The 14692-nt window shown below is 36.3% G+C and overlaps 2 protein-coding genes across 8 annotated transcripts in view; one reads left to right on the plus strand and one right to left on the minus strand.

Moving 5' to 3' along the window:
- The window catches only part of LOC100889505 (calcium uptake protein 3, mitochondrial), a 29588-nt gene extending 28863 nt beyond the window's left edge, over positions 1–725 (plus strand). For 4 of the 7 annotated variants that reach the window (XM_030980558.1, XM_030980561.1, XM_030980563.1 and 1 more), the window contains one exon: positions 58–725. In XM_030980558.1, the coding sequence (XP_030836418.1) occupies positions 58–132 (75 nt within the window). In that variant the 3' untranslated portion in view covers positions 133–725. The remainder of the gene's footprint in view (positions 1–57) is intronic. The other 3 variants (XM_030980559.1, XM_030980560.1, XM_030980564.1) reach the window with 2 other exon arrangements.
- Positions 726–3378: 2653 nt separating this feature from the next.
- On the minus strand, positions 3379–12328 carry LOC100890852 (COMM domain-containing protein 6). The gene is made up of 6 exons (XM_030980565.1): positions 12240–12328; positions 9430–9554; positions 8803–8879; positions 6316–6427; positions 5593–5799; positions 3379–4798 (listed from the first exon to the last, which is right to left on the minus strand). The coding sequence occupies exons 1-6, from the start codon at positions 12265–12267 to the stop codon at positions 4748–4750; spliced, it is 600 nt and encodes a 199-aa protein (XP_030836425.1). The 5' UTR covers positions 12268–12328; the 3' UTR covers positions 3379–4747.
- Between the last annotated feature and the right edge of the window lie 2364 nt (positions 12329–14692).

Raw genomic sequence — 14692 nt, forward strand, 5'->3', positions numbered from 1 at the left:
ACCCAAACTTTACTGACTGACCTTTGACCTGTTCTCCTGTTTCTCCATGCTATGTAGGAACATCTGAAGAAGCCGGCTGGCTGGGAAGGTTTCAAGGCTTGTGTGCGTAAGGAACTCAAACACAACAGCTAAGAGTCAAGAACAAGAGATGCAATCTTTCTCTTTCAAATTCATGTATTTATAAGATTTTCAACTTTAGATCTGGTTATATTGAATGATTCTTATTATGTGTGAGATTAATGATACTTAAGTTTCAAGGCTTGTGAACGTAAAGAACTCAAACACTCCAGCCAAGAGGTATCAACTTCAAGATGTTATTTTTGTTCCTTCATGTTCATTTATTGAAAAGACTTTCAGCTTTAGATCTGGTTATATTGAATAATTCTTATTATTTGTGAGATTGATGATACTCTAGTATTAAGGCTTGTGAACATAATGAACTCAAACACACCAGCCAAGATGCATCAAACCAAAAACTTCAAGATGCAATCTTTTTCTATCAGATTAATTTAATAATAAGATTTTCTGCTTAGACCTGGTTATATTGAATAATTCTTATTATGTGTGATACTAAGATACTCATATTACTTAATAGTATTATGGCTTGTGAACGTAAAGAATTCAAACACACCAGTTAACAGTCATCAACCCAACAACTTCAAGATGCAGTCTTTTTATCCTATCAGAATTCATTTATTTTAAAGATTCTCAGCTGTAGACAGTTTAGATTAAGTAATATTAATTAAGTAATTAAATAATGTGTGAAAGGAAGTTTGTTGCAATAAACTGAAGAAGACTAGAAACTTTGATTTCTCAGCATAAGGGCGTGAAAGGATGTACAACCAGTGGACATGCATTTCCAGAAATGAAGGTCCAAATGTACCCTCGTACATCCATATGCATCCATATACATGGTCAACATTTTCAAATACCGGTAAATCCTTCTAGTTACCCTCAAGTTGCATCTCGTTTCAAGTTTTGAACCATATATTTTGTGATACTAATAGTAGATTTACATTTCTTTATATGTTCGTTTCTCTTTCTTTTTTGGGTCATTTTTTATTTTTATTTATTTCTTGCTCTTTTAAGATGTGGGTCCAGAATAGCTGTAGGGCAAAGTATATACTAGTAGTACTATACAGAAAAATGTATGCAATTCTTTTAAAGTTAAATTAAAGCATTAATCATGCTTGTTTAGCATTTTACATTTAGATTGAAATTATACATATGAATAGAAGTTGATTGTAGGTTTTGAATTGGAAAATGAAGTATTCATTGCTAGGTTTGAGACAACGATACTTATCTTTTCAAATGGTGTGTGCAAATGTCTGTGTGGATCTACTAATGTAAAGAAACTGAAACTGACTAAAGGTCCTGAACTTGCTCCAGAAACCTCTTGAAGATTCGCCAGAGTTTAAAGCCCTTTACTGCTTTTGATTCTCAAATAATGATAAGTTTATATCAGTACAGGGTACCATGAATAAGTTCAGGTGGGACTGTTTGTTCAAATATTTAGGATTAGCCTATCACTGAGTTGAGTTGAGAGTCAAAAGAGAATAAATCCACATGCATGTTCTCATTAGTATGATAATTTGTTGCTAGTAACGTTTTATACTGTCATGACACAGTTTTGCCAAACAACAATTAAGCAGCTTTGTGTTACTGTATTCTTCATATGGATCTGTACTGTTGTAATATAATTATATTGGTGCAAATACCAATTTTTTTGATACATTTTGCCCGCCTACATCCAATTCAAGGATTATCTCATATTTTGGTTATTGACACTAATAGTCATTACAGAGTTGGGTAGGTTAAGTTCATTTTTATAAAAAATGTGCTTTTCATTGTTATTTCTCATGTGGCATTGCTTATTTGGAACATGATAATATGAACATGATTTAATGGGTGATGGTAGTAAAATCGTAACATACATGTACAGTTAACTACTTAATTATTTATACTCTTCGTAAATTTGATTTGTATTGTTATTCGTAACTCAAGAATGAATGGTGGACTGGTTGAATTAGGGCCTTTGCTGAAGACCATTATATGTGAGCTTAAATATGTCCCCTTCTCATGAAACATAAATCAAGACAATTTTTTTCACATAACGGTACTTGAAAATTAAAAAAAAAATTGGTAAGGGTATGAATAATCTATTAACATTATATGCATGACAGAAAAATATTGTATACATTAAACCAAACAATGCTTATCCACTAGCTTTCAGGTTGTATAACCATTGTTAAGCTTTTTTATTATTTAAAAGAACGGGATGTTATGCGTTAAGATAGTGCTCTATAGTAACAAAAAAATTATCTTGTTTTAATTGACCTCTTCATTGTGTAAAAAGACTATTTATCATGCAATGTGACAAAACTATTTGCTTTGAAGAATAAAGTAATATTTATGGCAGCAGTGGTATTACAAACATTTGTTTTTTCTTTTAGCTTCAGGACCTGTGAAAACACATTAAATTCTTTCTGTCTCTCTCTCTCTTTCTCTGTCTCTCTTTCTCTTTCTCTTTCCATCTCCCTTTACATCTTCGTCTCTCTCTCTTTCTCTGTCTTTGTCTCTATCTTTATCATTCTCTCTCTCTCTCAGCCAGTTTACACTGCAAAAAAATAAGTTAAATTATTTTGTGAACTACTTTTACACCACTGTTGGTGTTGCTTGTCATCAATGCATTCAGGTTTTTATGCGAGTATGGGACATGTGCGACTTGTTTCTGCTCTGTAGGCGATAAAGCAGGAGTAAGAAGACTCAATCAAGCATAAAACTGAATAATTAGACCATAAACATTACAAAAAGCAACAGAGTTTTGGGAGGATTTAAAAAAAAAAAAAACACTTTAGAGGTGGGTTTTTGTCATCTTTATGGGTGGCGCCTAACAACTTGCAACTGAAGTTTGGAATGTGAGTAAAAAAAAAACAAGGGTTTTTTTGCTTAGGGTGTAGATGCCCTTTCTTTCTCTTTCTAATTCCTCTATTACCAATCATATAAAAACCCAACAAACATAAGTAGCATCGACAATATGTATATTGTCCCACCGCGGCATTAATGTCCTTTGGCAAGACATTGATCTACATTTGCCACTCTCCACCCAGGTGTTAAATGGGTACCCGGTAGGATGCGAAAGCTAATGTGCTTAGATTAGCAAGTGTGCGCTTGTAAAAATGACGCCTGGCTGGAATGCTCCCCAGGGAGTGGAGAATGTGCATGCATTGTGTGCGGGTAAGCCTGAATCCGATGACCGGGGTAATAATATATATCTGTAAAGCGCTTTGAGAGGGCCTTCGGTCTTGAAAAGCGCTATATAAGAACTAGCTATTATTATTATTATTATTATATAATAACAAACAAGAAAGAAGGATCTAAGGATTTCATCACTTTATTTACATATATAATGTACACGTATAAAACTTTAAATTGTATCAAATAAGTTCATTTTAGAAATGAGTCGCAAGGTTGACGTGCCTTATAATCTGTGCAGGTGCTGAAAGTAATCACATTATGCAATGTAAGGGAGAACCAATGAAAATTTCAGGTGAAGTTGAGTGAATACATGATGTGAAAAGCAAGTGATCCAGCTGACATTTTCATTCTAGGACTGACAAAATATGACATTAATGACTTAGAAAACACGATGCAAAGAGATTGTACATGTATACAGATTACAAATTGGATTTTACACAAATTCAATGGAAAGGCAGAAATATCTACTGGTTGATCGATACATGGAGTACTGAAAGCATATCAGAATAAGTTGTTCTATGAAATAAAATGTATCGATTTGTTAGAAATTTGGTAAAGCACCATTTGCCTACTTATTCATTTTCTCATCACTGAAATTTCAAAGAAAATATAATATTCACTGATCAACAAGTATTTTTATTTTGGCAATGGTGAAGTCTAGCAAGTCTAATATTAGCATGTCCCATGCGCACTAACAATGGTAAACAAAGTTATATACTTTTATAAAAGGTGTATATATAACGTAAAATGTAACTATCATAACATAAACATACATTGAAGCTAATCACATAGAGTGGAATGAGTTTCTTCATCCACACAAATTTAAATCAGTTGTGACGATACAGGAGCAAACGCATTGGATTTATTAGGTGACTTAGCAAAATTTAGTCAGGCACGACTTGAAAGTCAGAATTCTATTGCATATAGAGATAGAATGTTAATGTTAGAATCTGGAGTTGAGATATGCCTGGCATCTACTACCTCCATAAGGCTAAATACTACCTACACTACCTACACTATCTTTTGTGTTACCAGGCATTTTTAAACATGACACTACATTCAGTACTATTATGTAAATCAAGTTTAGTCTGGAGAGGTCACAATTGTGTTGGTCAGGCCACTAAAAGCTTTATTAAATCAGGAATATTTGATGATAGAAAGCACCTACATTGCACACCTAAGAACAACATATCAATACAAACCATACATTCTTTCTGTGATACTGGCTTTTGAATTCATCAAAATATAAAAATATTATTTACATCATTTGTAGGTCCATTTTTAATTTTTCTTCTAAATGTAGTTTCTGTTGAATTCATATGAATATACATGTATGGATATGGAATTTGTTTGCACATAGGTACATGTACACTCCTGTTTTCTTCCAATTGTACACTCTCCTCCCACTTCTCTGTCTCTCTGTCTTTTCTCTCCTTTCTCTCCTCTCCCAACATAGCACCGCAGGGTTGTATCATCAAACACGTTCCTCTCATACTGTCTCAAGTACCGCTGCCATAGCCTTTAGCTGCTTGGAAAAATTCTGTGACAATAAATAAAGAGAAAGAAATACAAAGGATAATGAGCACCAAATAGGAAAGAAAGTGATTATGGAGCCCTGTTTCATACAATTTGTTTTCAACAATAAATGCTACATTTCTATTACATAATTGCTCTCGGCCATTCAAATTTATTGATAATTGTTATTGATAACAAGTTTTGTGAAACAGGGCCCTGAGCTCAGTGGAGCAAGTCCATACACATGCTTTTGCACACTGCAGCTGCATTAAGATCCCAAACACAACAAATTAACAACTATTAATGAGGGAAATTATGCAAATGGTATGCTTTTTTTCACTGACAAATACATTCTTTCTTGTTCTTAATTTCACCTTATGTACATGTATAAAAATACACCTGTTTACTCATTTTATGCATACTCTTTACAACTCTAAAGCTTGTTAAACATAGCAACAACAAAAGAATACAAAATTAATTCCACCCATAGACATGCTGTAGTGCATAGCAGAAGAATACAATAGTAACTAGGGGTTCTGGAGGAAAAACATGCATTAATTGAAATACATTAGTAAACAGGTCTATTGAATGTTAAATGCAGCAGGGATACATGTGTTTTGTTTGTGTAATACTAGCTGCTTCTTACCTTTGATACATAATTTTTTGATTTTTTAACATGTATTTACAAGTTTAAACTCCCTCTTATAAATGATTTTCCTGGATATGAAAAGCATCTTTGACATACCTCTGTTTACTTTGGATCAATAAAAGGACTATATGACAACAAGAATGACATTCTTGGGCTACAAAGACACTTACCCTAAATTGTGGCACTGTCATTTCAAATGACCTTTCTTGAACCTGGCCTGAGGGGTCGGCGACCTTTAGACTGATGGTTACGAATGGAGAGTTGAGGTTTCGACAGTTGTTGGAGCTCATAGCCACGCCCAGCTTCCATTTAAGATCCACCAACTTGCCGACACCGAGGACATAGTCGGCCAACTCTGGAGACATCAACGTTCTGCCCTGTAAGACAGCAAGAAAGGTTTGTAGATTTACACGGGGAAAAATATGTCATACTGATAGCAACTTGTAGAAACACATGTACCACAAAGGAGATATTCAATTTATTTTGCTGGAGTTGCCATCAAGTGCCATTTAATATCATATAAGGTATTTGAGGATATCTGTGCAAAACAGATTTGTATGCGTAATCTTAATGTGTAGTTTAGCTAATAGGGAACATTTAATACATAATATATAATTTTACACCAACATCACATAATATATGCAATTTGCATTCTTTTTTCTGAAATACAATTATTCATTACGGGCGAGTGATATAGTTTGTAATGAGCAACTTAACAAAGATGTATGAATTGAATTGATGCATCCATTTTTTTCAACCACAAACTACAATTTCTTCCTATTTTTTTCATATTATTTAAACATGTGCTGTCTTTAGAATTACTACTTTCTTACACTAATACAAAAAAATTCCTCAAGTGATATTGACTTTCCATATGAAGAATTATACCATACCTGCTGGTTCCATATGTGCTTTATAACAGCAATGTTGGAGTCTGACCAAGCGAGACTGCTGCTCAGTTCTTTGCTAAGCTCATCAGCTGAGATTTTAGCCTTTGCTGCTGACCTGTAAAAGCAATAATATTAAAAAAAAGTGTATAATATGCATGTTTGGCACTTGAAAATGGGGTATTTTATGTGGATATAAGTAGAAATTTCCTTTTTTAACACACTGGATAATTAATGGGACATTTATCTTTCTTTCCAACATTTGAAACCTGCAAAATTCAGCTAGAGACAGCAGGTACCGGTTAGAGAAATCTTTAACATGATTTATTAAATGAAAGAGAAGGTCCACTACTAGTTGCATTTCCTTCTTAAAGAGAAGGTTCAGTTCTGGGAAGAGGTGAAAAATAATTTGTGAGCATTATTGTAATATGCAAGTGTAGAAGAACATCAGATAAAACATCTTCCCTGAAAAGCATGCCTCTTCAAATGCCTTAATATTCTAAATATGGCATGTAACATAAAATCGGGACAGATTTTTTCGCCCCATGTTTGTTTAGTCCTATATACATCTTTCTGTGTACAGTGCTTGTAACTTTGTAACTAGACTGGGCCAAATTTCTTAGCATTTTGATTAGGCCTGAGTCATGTCGGGATTTTCATAAACCGGGTCCCGACGGCCTTGCACCGATCGGGACCCGGTGTCCCGAAATCAGCTCGCAGGATTTGTCACTTGCCTCTATAAAAAGCGCATATCATCAGTATGTCCCTTAAAAGTGACCTTTTTATCAATCAAATAAATCAACACATGCATACCTCGCCTCAGATCGGTATATTTTTCCACTTGACATTTTTTTCATAGATGATTGGCGATTTTTAGTGCCATTATCGTGCCTCTAAAAGTAAAAAAACTGGGGCAAAAACGGAAAGACAACATTCGAGCAGCCATTTTGATTCATGCAGGTTGAATAAATCGGGTCAAAAAATATGAATGTTAGAATAATAAAACGGCTTTCTAAAAAATTCTTCTTGACAATATACCGATCAAATAAATTTTTAAAGACAAAATAAATATTTATCTCTTATTTTAAACATCGCATGCTTTTTTTTTTAAAGCTGAAAATTACTTGGTAATCACAAGAAGTTTCGATACGGATAACTGTTGCAAGGGAAGTTCAGACTAGTCTCGGAAAAATGCGCACTGCACCTCGTTAGCTGTATAATGCGTGCCCAAACGAAACCAAGCAATGACGTGATCGTAACGAGAAAAAAATCATTACAAACTACGAGAGCACAATTGGAAAGACAACTACTCAAAATTATCGTAAGCAGATACATAACTTGGAGGAAGAATACAATAGTTGTCCAAGAAAAGCCACAGAAATAGTGATATTTAAGGAGTTACTATAGGTACAATCATTATCTGAATGGGCCTCCTGCAAATACTCGAACTACACGTGTTTAAATTGAACACGAGGCTAGAAACCAAATATCGCCCTCTACGGTAAAAAGCAGTATAACAAAGGATTCGAGTATTTGCAGCAGGCCCCTTGCGATAAAAATGTACCCAGTTTCTCCTCGATTATCACTATTTCTGTGGCTTTTCCTGGACAACTATTGTATTCTTCCTCCAAGTTATGTATCTGCTTACGATAATTTTGAGTACAGGTAGTTGTCTTTCCAATTGTGCTCTCGTAGTTTGTAATGATTTTTTTCTCGTTACGATCACGTCATTGTTTGGTTTCGTTTGGGCACGCATTACAGTTAACGAGGTGCACTGCGCATTTTTCCGAGACTAGTCTGAACTTGCCTTGCAACAACTATCCGTATCGAAACTTCTTGTGATTACCAAGTAATTTTCAGTTTTTAAAAGAAGCATGCGGTGTTTAAAATCAAAGAAAAAATATCTATTTTGTCTTTTAAAAATTGTTCGATCGGTATGTTGTAAAGAAGTATTTTTAGAAAGCCGTTTTATTATTCAAACATTAATGTTTCTTTCAACCTGATTTATTAATCCTGCCGAGAGACCCGGCCAGTACAGTAGCTAGCTAGCAGCTGGCAACAACAACCCCATGGGGCGAACTGCTTTGCAACCCATATTTATATCAGCAGTTCGGATTGATTCAGGATGAGCTAGAATATGATTGGTAACAATTAAATACTTAAGTTTTAAGGTGGATTGATTTTAGTGGTGTGCAAAACTGCAATTTCTTACATATTTCATTATTTTTTTCGGAGCGTCGGTTCTCAAAAAACGAAACCGGGACCCGACGGCAACGGTCGGGTCCCGGTGTGATCGACCGTACCGACTCAGGCCTAATTTTGATGATTCCAGAACCTTGCAATACACATGGATACTTATATGCCAGATGATCAATCTTTTTTGATCGATTCCACAACGTTTCTTTCACAATACAATCGCTTGACCAGAACTCAACATTCTCTTTAAATATCAATGAGATACTAAATTGTCAATAATGGGTAATTAGACCTCACCTGAACAAGTATGATAACGCATTTGCAGAACCTCTCACAGACTCAATACTCGCCTCCACTCCTGCTGCTTCCAATTTCTAGGAAAAAAGGAAAATAAGAATTTTTTTCCTTAATTCACCCAAGATAGCAACTAAAAGATGTTGTCCATTATCAGAAACATATTAGCTTTACCCATTTAATAAGATTGTAAAATAAATATTCTTTCCATTTTATAATGTTTAAAATAAAAGAAATTGAAAGTACAAATTTATAATCCACAGTCCTAACCCTAACAAATACTAGTTAGGTCTCCTAGATGTTGACAAATATCTTTAAGACGTACTGTCGGCAGTTTCTATGCATGGGATGTCATAATTCACAGACACCTGACCTGATTGATGTGTGTACACATTTAAATTTGATGTCCAACAAAGAAATACTCCTCAATTTTTTTGAGCTCCTTTGGTGAGAGAAATTTATGATAATGAGTTTTCTTGATGGGGCAGTTGGTGGAAGGTGCAGTGCATAACAGAATATCTATCGGTCAGAAAAGTGATGCCCACTAAGTCACTATTTAGGGCACAGGTTTCAAAGCTTGTGCCTCACTCCTTCCTATCCCCATTTCCCAGAGAAAATGAATCAACTTACTGCTATGAAAGGAGCAACCTCTAAGCTTCCTTTCTTGTAGCTGAGGAATGCTAGAACCTCCTGACATACTTCAGCGACTACATCCTGTGGCATGGAATTGAGATAGGTCACAGCTTCCCCAAAACCTGTTCAATACAGAAAGGAAGGGAGAGAGAGAGAAAAAGAAAAAAAATAAGATGCTAAAATATAGGCCTCTAAGTTTGAAAATTAAATTCACTCCCAAAAGACCATGGTTGATCTTCAGATTGTGCAAGCAAATGACACTTTCCAGTCATCTAGTGCAACTTAGACTTGATGTTGATTTCAATTTTTTTTCTTCTCTATAGTAGATCCTCTAGCATCAAATTTTTACTTAGCCTGACTACTAGGCCTTGTTCGGATATAAAAACACAATACTGCAGCAGTTTTAAATGACGTAAAGTGTAGTACGCGTCACATTTTGGTATGTTACAACATAGACTCTAGATAGAGCTCAGGGGGCCGTTTCTCGAAACCGTCATAACTACAAGATCAAAAGATCAAAGACATCTCGCCACTGTCACGCAACTTGTCAGCAAAGTGTTTCACGAAGCCGTCTTTGCCAAGATGAGCGACAACTTCCGCGACAATGAGTTGTCACTGCTCCGAACCCGTCATATCTTTTTAATTGCTGTAAAGCGCCATCACAGGTCAGTTTGTTGCTATTCCATGGGTCGTAAAATGTACGATTAGTTTCACTATCATTTTGAGAAAAATACAGACGAGTTCGGTACGTAATTCTCCGGGATGCGAAATGTAAAAAAGTGATAATACAAATTATACAGAAATGTTTAAAAGCTGAATATAAACATTAAATCACAAATCATTAAACTATAACATATAAATAAGAGAGATAAGAATGTTACACACCGTTTTCCATAGTCGATCCATAGTCTTTTCTTAGGATACCGTCATACCTTTGGGGCCTATGTGCATTATTATTCCCTCTCTAATTACTTCTTCCAAATTATATTTTCAATATCAAATCAATTATACAACCAGTATTTCTGAGACTCTAGAATAAAAACTGGCTGAGAAAAGATATTTTGCCTAAAATTCCTCGTCACAATAAACAAAAAAGTATGTATTGATAAACTATCACATTACGGTATCCTTCAACTAACTTTTCATTCGACTGTCAAAAAAAAAAACACTCACCGGTTTTTCTTCAATTTAAGAATCTTTACAGAAATATGCTAATTGTTTGATGACCTAAATTTGATAATAACACTATTTATTATTTACTTTAGGTGATTTTATATGTATATATTTCTTTTTGAACAATTTTAGCCCCAAAACTTGTTTTGGGTTATTCTTGATAAATCAAATGGATCGTGACAAAGACTATGTTCTTGAGCTGCTAGTATTGCGATATATCAATATCATGTCTGTCATGGCTTTGTGAAACGGTTTATCCACTTCATGACATCTCCGTAGGTCGCCGACAAAGATACGACTGTCATGGAGTTGGTTTTGAGAAACGGCCTCCAGCGAATTACGCCAGGTCCAATGTTGCATGCCCTTGTCATTCATTTACACATAAATATCGCAGAGGCTTCCTCTTCTTCTTTTTCTTTGGTATACTCCTCAACGTTCCGTTACGGCGTTAGGAAGCAAACAAGGATGAGGGGGTTTTATTGCAGCAGTTTACCGTTTAAATATCCCAAGGCCTCTAGGACTAGGGCGCCTTACTGGCTGGTTACTACATTTGGTGCTAGTGTACTTTTGCACCGCCACCGGCCGGGAGTGCTGAATTTATGCTGTAACATGCATGAAATTGCCTTGGTTTCCTCATTCCCACTCCATAACTTGGGTGTGACAAAATGAAACACAGCAAAAGCGGCAAAAGCGGCGAAAGTGCACTAGAGTAAAGGAGCCGGTTTTCGGCCACTTAAGACAAAATCCTATTTTTTTGACTCTTTACTTCCTATTTATTATCATTTCTTGTTCAAATCATATAGCAAATATTATTATTATTTAAACAAAAAAAGAATCCCAGAAAAAAATCACGAATTGCCATGACAATATTCATTTCAATTTTCACTGTTTTGGAGCCAGTTATCGGCCGAGCGTTTCAGTTTACGGCCGCATGTACAAAGTCAATAGGAAGCGCTCGCGCGCGCCGTGCGTTTCCGTGCTGATGTACAGCACAAGCGGGCGGAGCAGGTATCCCACGCCGGAGCTCCCTGGTGCTCGCCTGGCCGAAGACAGGCACAGCGGTGATCGGAAGTTGGAATCTGAATTAGACAGACATATCGTGTGTGCGTGGCAGGGTCCGGCTGCATTGATTTAATACATGCGATGAGATACTTTTGAGCTTGCGACTAACACAAAATCGGCTCTTAATCTGAAAAATACTTGAAATAAAACTGATTTTATGGTACCCATATTTCTTACATACACGCGTAAGAAACTCGATTTTTCAGATTTGGGTAGCGGGACCGCCGATTACATCGCTAAAATGTGATATTTTAGGATATATTTTCCATTGCAAATGTGGTTCTTCAGTGACTCTGGCATGGTATGGTATGTGTGCATGTGGGATATGTGTTGTGCTATTATGCGATGTATTTTAAAGGGATTTTACCATGCATCCAATGGATCGGCCAAAAACTGGAGCTGTCCGATTACCGGCTCCTTTACTCTAGTAGTACATTAATATCAATATGCGGGACTGTAGTCAAGAATGTATTACAGTACAGATGTAAATTCTCCATTATTTGCTATCTTTAGAACACATTTATATAATACTTTATTACATAACAATGAAAATGATATAAATTTCCACTCACCATCTGGAACTGACTGTAGGACCATCATTTTAATCGCTGAAACTCCCAGTTTTGAGGAGGTGACGATAATGGATATACACCTAGGCCTAATTGACCAGTCTGCATTTCAGTCGTAACTGTGTACCAAAATTCCGTTCAGGAGTTGAACATTTTAACATTTTATTAGTAGACTTTTGTAGTGTCTAACCATGGACCTAGGTCCATGGTTTTACAAAATCTTGATCAAAATCACTCATTTGAGTTTTTTTTAAAGAAAATGTGCTTTAAAAAAATGTCATAGTCTGTACAAGTTCACCCCCCCCCCCGGCCCCACCCCCCACGAGTTTCAATTTCATGGAAGCAATTTTGAACGCTCGGTCATGAAATTACTTTACAGTAATTTTTTAGTTCATGTAATTGAGTATGTCTATAACATGTTCATGGAAAAGAGATAAACATATTAAGTATATATCTCTATGACATCATGACCTTGGATGCAACTTGGCTCTAAACAAGGAAATTTACAAAATATCTAATTTACAGTAAATGTTCCAAGCGAAGCGCTTTGAAAGTGACAACAAATTTGTCTTCGGGGGGGGGGGGGGGGGTTGTCCTTGGGAGGTAGTTTTCCAGGGGATAATTTTTCGGGGGGGGGGGGTGGGGTGTGATTGTCCAGGGGGTATTGTCATGATACAGGGGGGTGAACATAATTATCATGTTAGAAGTAATGGGATCATTCATCTTCGTGGATATGAAGATACGTTCAATATCCTAATGTGTAATCAAAATCCCTAAAATAAAATGAAGTGGAAAAGGGAAGCCATTTAAAAGTTTGAATTCATTAACCTCATTTCATTTTTGGGATAATGATCCCCGTGGTAAAGGACATTTTTCGATCAGGGAGGGGGGGGGGAACAACTAACCCATTCCCCATCCAATAGAGTATACCCTGAGTATTCAAAATTGCCCACTAATTTGTGCCCCATCTCAAACTTTATACACAAAAGGCACCTGGAAAATCTGAAAACCTTTTAAATTTACTTTATGCTTGATAAAGCTTTATTTTCAATAAATTAGGAGCTAAGGAATGTGAAAACATATAACTTGTGTATTTCTGTGAGGTTTTCGGGATATTTTCGAACCTATGCCCCCCCCCCCCCCCCGGTTCAATAAATTCCTTGATCGACCTCTGATCTGATCATAAAATCTGTCACAGAATATTCGTATTTGCCGCCCTCTATCTAAATAAGCGTTATAATATATTGCCCATTTGCGCCACGGAGAGAAATATGTAACATCATGTTTAATTTCGAGTTTTAAAAAACATATTTGCAATGGTAAATTGATAGGGATCGAACAATATCTCAATAGCGCAAAATACAATCATTACTAGAATAATTTAATAGACCATGCAGACGTATTACATAATGGGGAGACACGTTTCAAAGTATGATGCAAGCAATGATAACAAAATCATGATGTTTATCAATTTATTAGTGTTTTTTGTAATCATGTAATAAACTAATTATCATAACACATATCCGTGTGCGTCTTGGTCACTGACAAAGCTACGAGGACACGTGTACCCAATCGAATGATAAAAAGGGGAGGGAGGGACAGACATTGTGAGAGAGAGGGGGATCATGGGAGACGAAGGGAAATAAAGAGGAAATTACAGGCAACGCGTGGAAAGACCTCCTCCCCGAACCATCCCTCATTTGATTTCCTTGTTCTCTCAAATTTATCTATTTAGAGGCACTGGCAACGGGTAACCCCACCCCTGTAACCAGCACCCCCTCGATGACTGGACCAATGCTGCGCCACTTTTAGTGGTTGGTGGGGATTGTAGCGTTGGTGGTGATAGTGTCGGTGGTGATGTTGGGGTAGTGTTGTTGGTGGTGGAGATGATGGTGGCGGTGACTGGTAGTGGTTGTTGTGGTGGTGGTGATGATGGTGGTGGTAACGGTGGTGGTGAGGATGATTTAAAATCAATATCACAGAGACAGCCAGACAGGGCGTTTCTTTGTCATGTTTGTTGGAAAAACTTTCCACTAAAATAAACAAGCTAAGATTTTTGCTTGAATGGAGCTTTAAATATAGCAGACTGATTAATTTTCCTCACATCCATTACACTTTCCATTCAACATCTTTCCTGTTTACTTGAGTAGACGATACAAACTATGCAACATTTCCCATCCCATAGACGATGTAGGTCTCATTTGAGGCGTCTGTACACACAGCTATTCAAATAGAGGGCCATCTTTCTCCTGGCATCACAGCATACGTAGCGTCTCCGTTCGAGTTTTCCCTCATCAATCTCGACTTCATTCAGACGGTGGAAAACAAACAGAGAAATTGTTTCCTGTGTTCTTAGAAGTATCCTGTTGCTATGTAAGGGATAATTCGTGTGTGGGTGGGAGGGTGCGTGAGTGATTTTCCAATAACTTCATCCTGAAAGAAAATTATTTCTTTAT

This window comes from Strongylocentrotus purpuratus, unplaced genomic scaffold (assembly GCF_000002235.5).
Source record: "Strongylocentrotus purpuratus isolate Spur 01 unplaced genomic scaffold, Spur_5.0 spur5_scaffold_11, whole genome shotgun sequence".
Classification (NCBI taxonomy): Eukaryota; Metazoa; Echinodermata; class Echinoidea; order Camarodonta; family Strongylocentrotidae; genus Strongylocentrotus; species Strongylocentrotus purpuratus.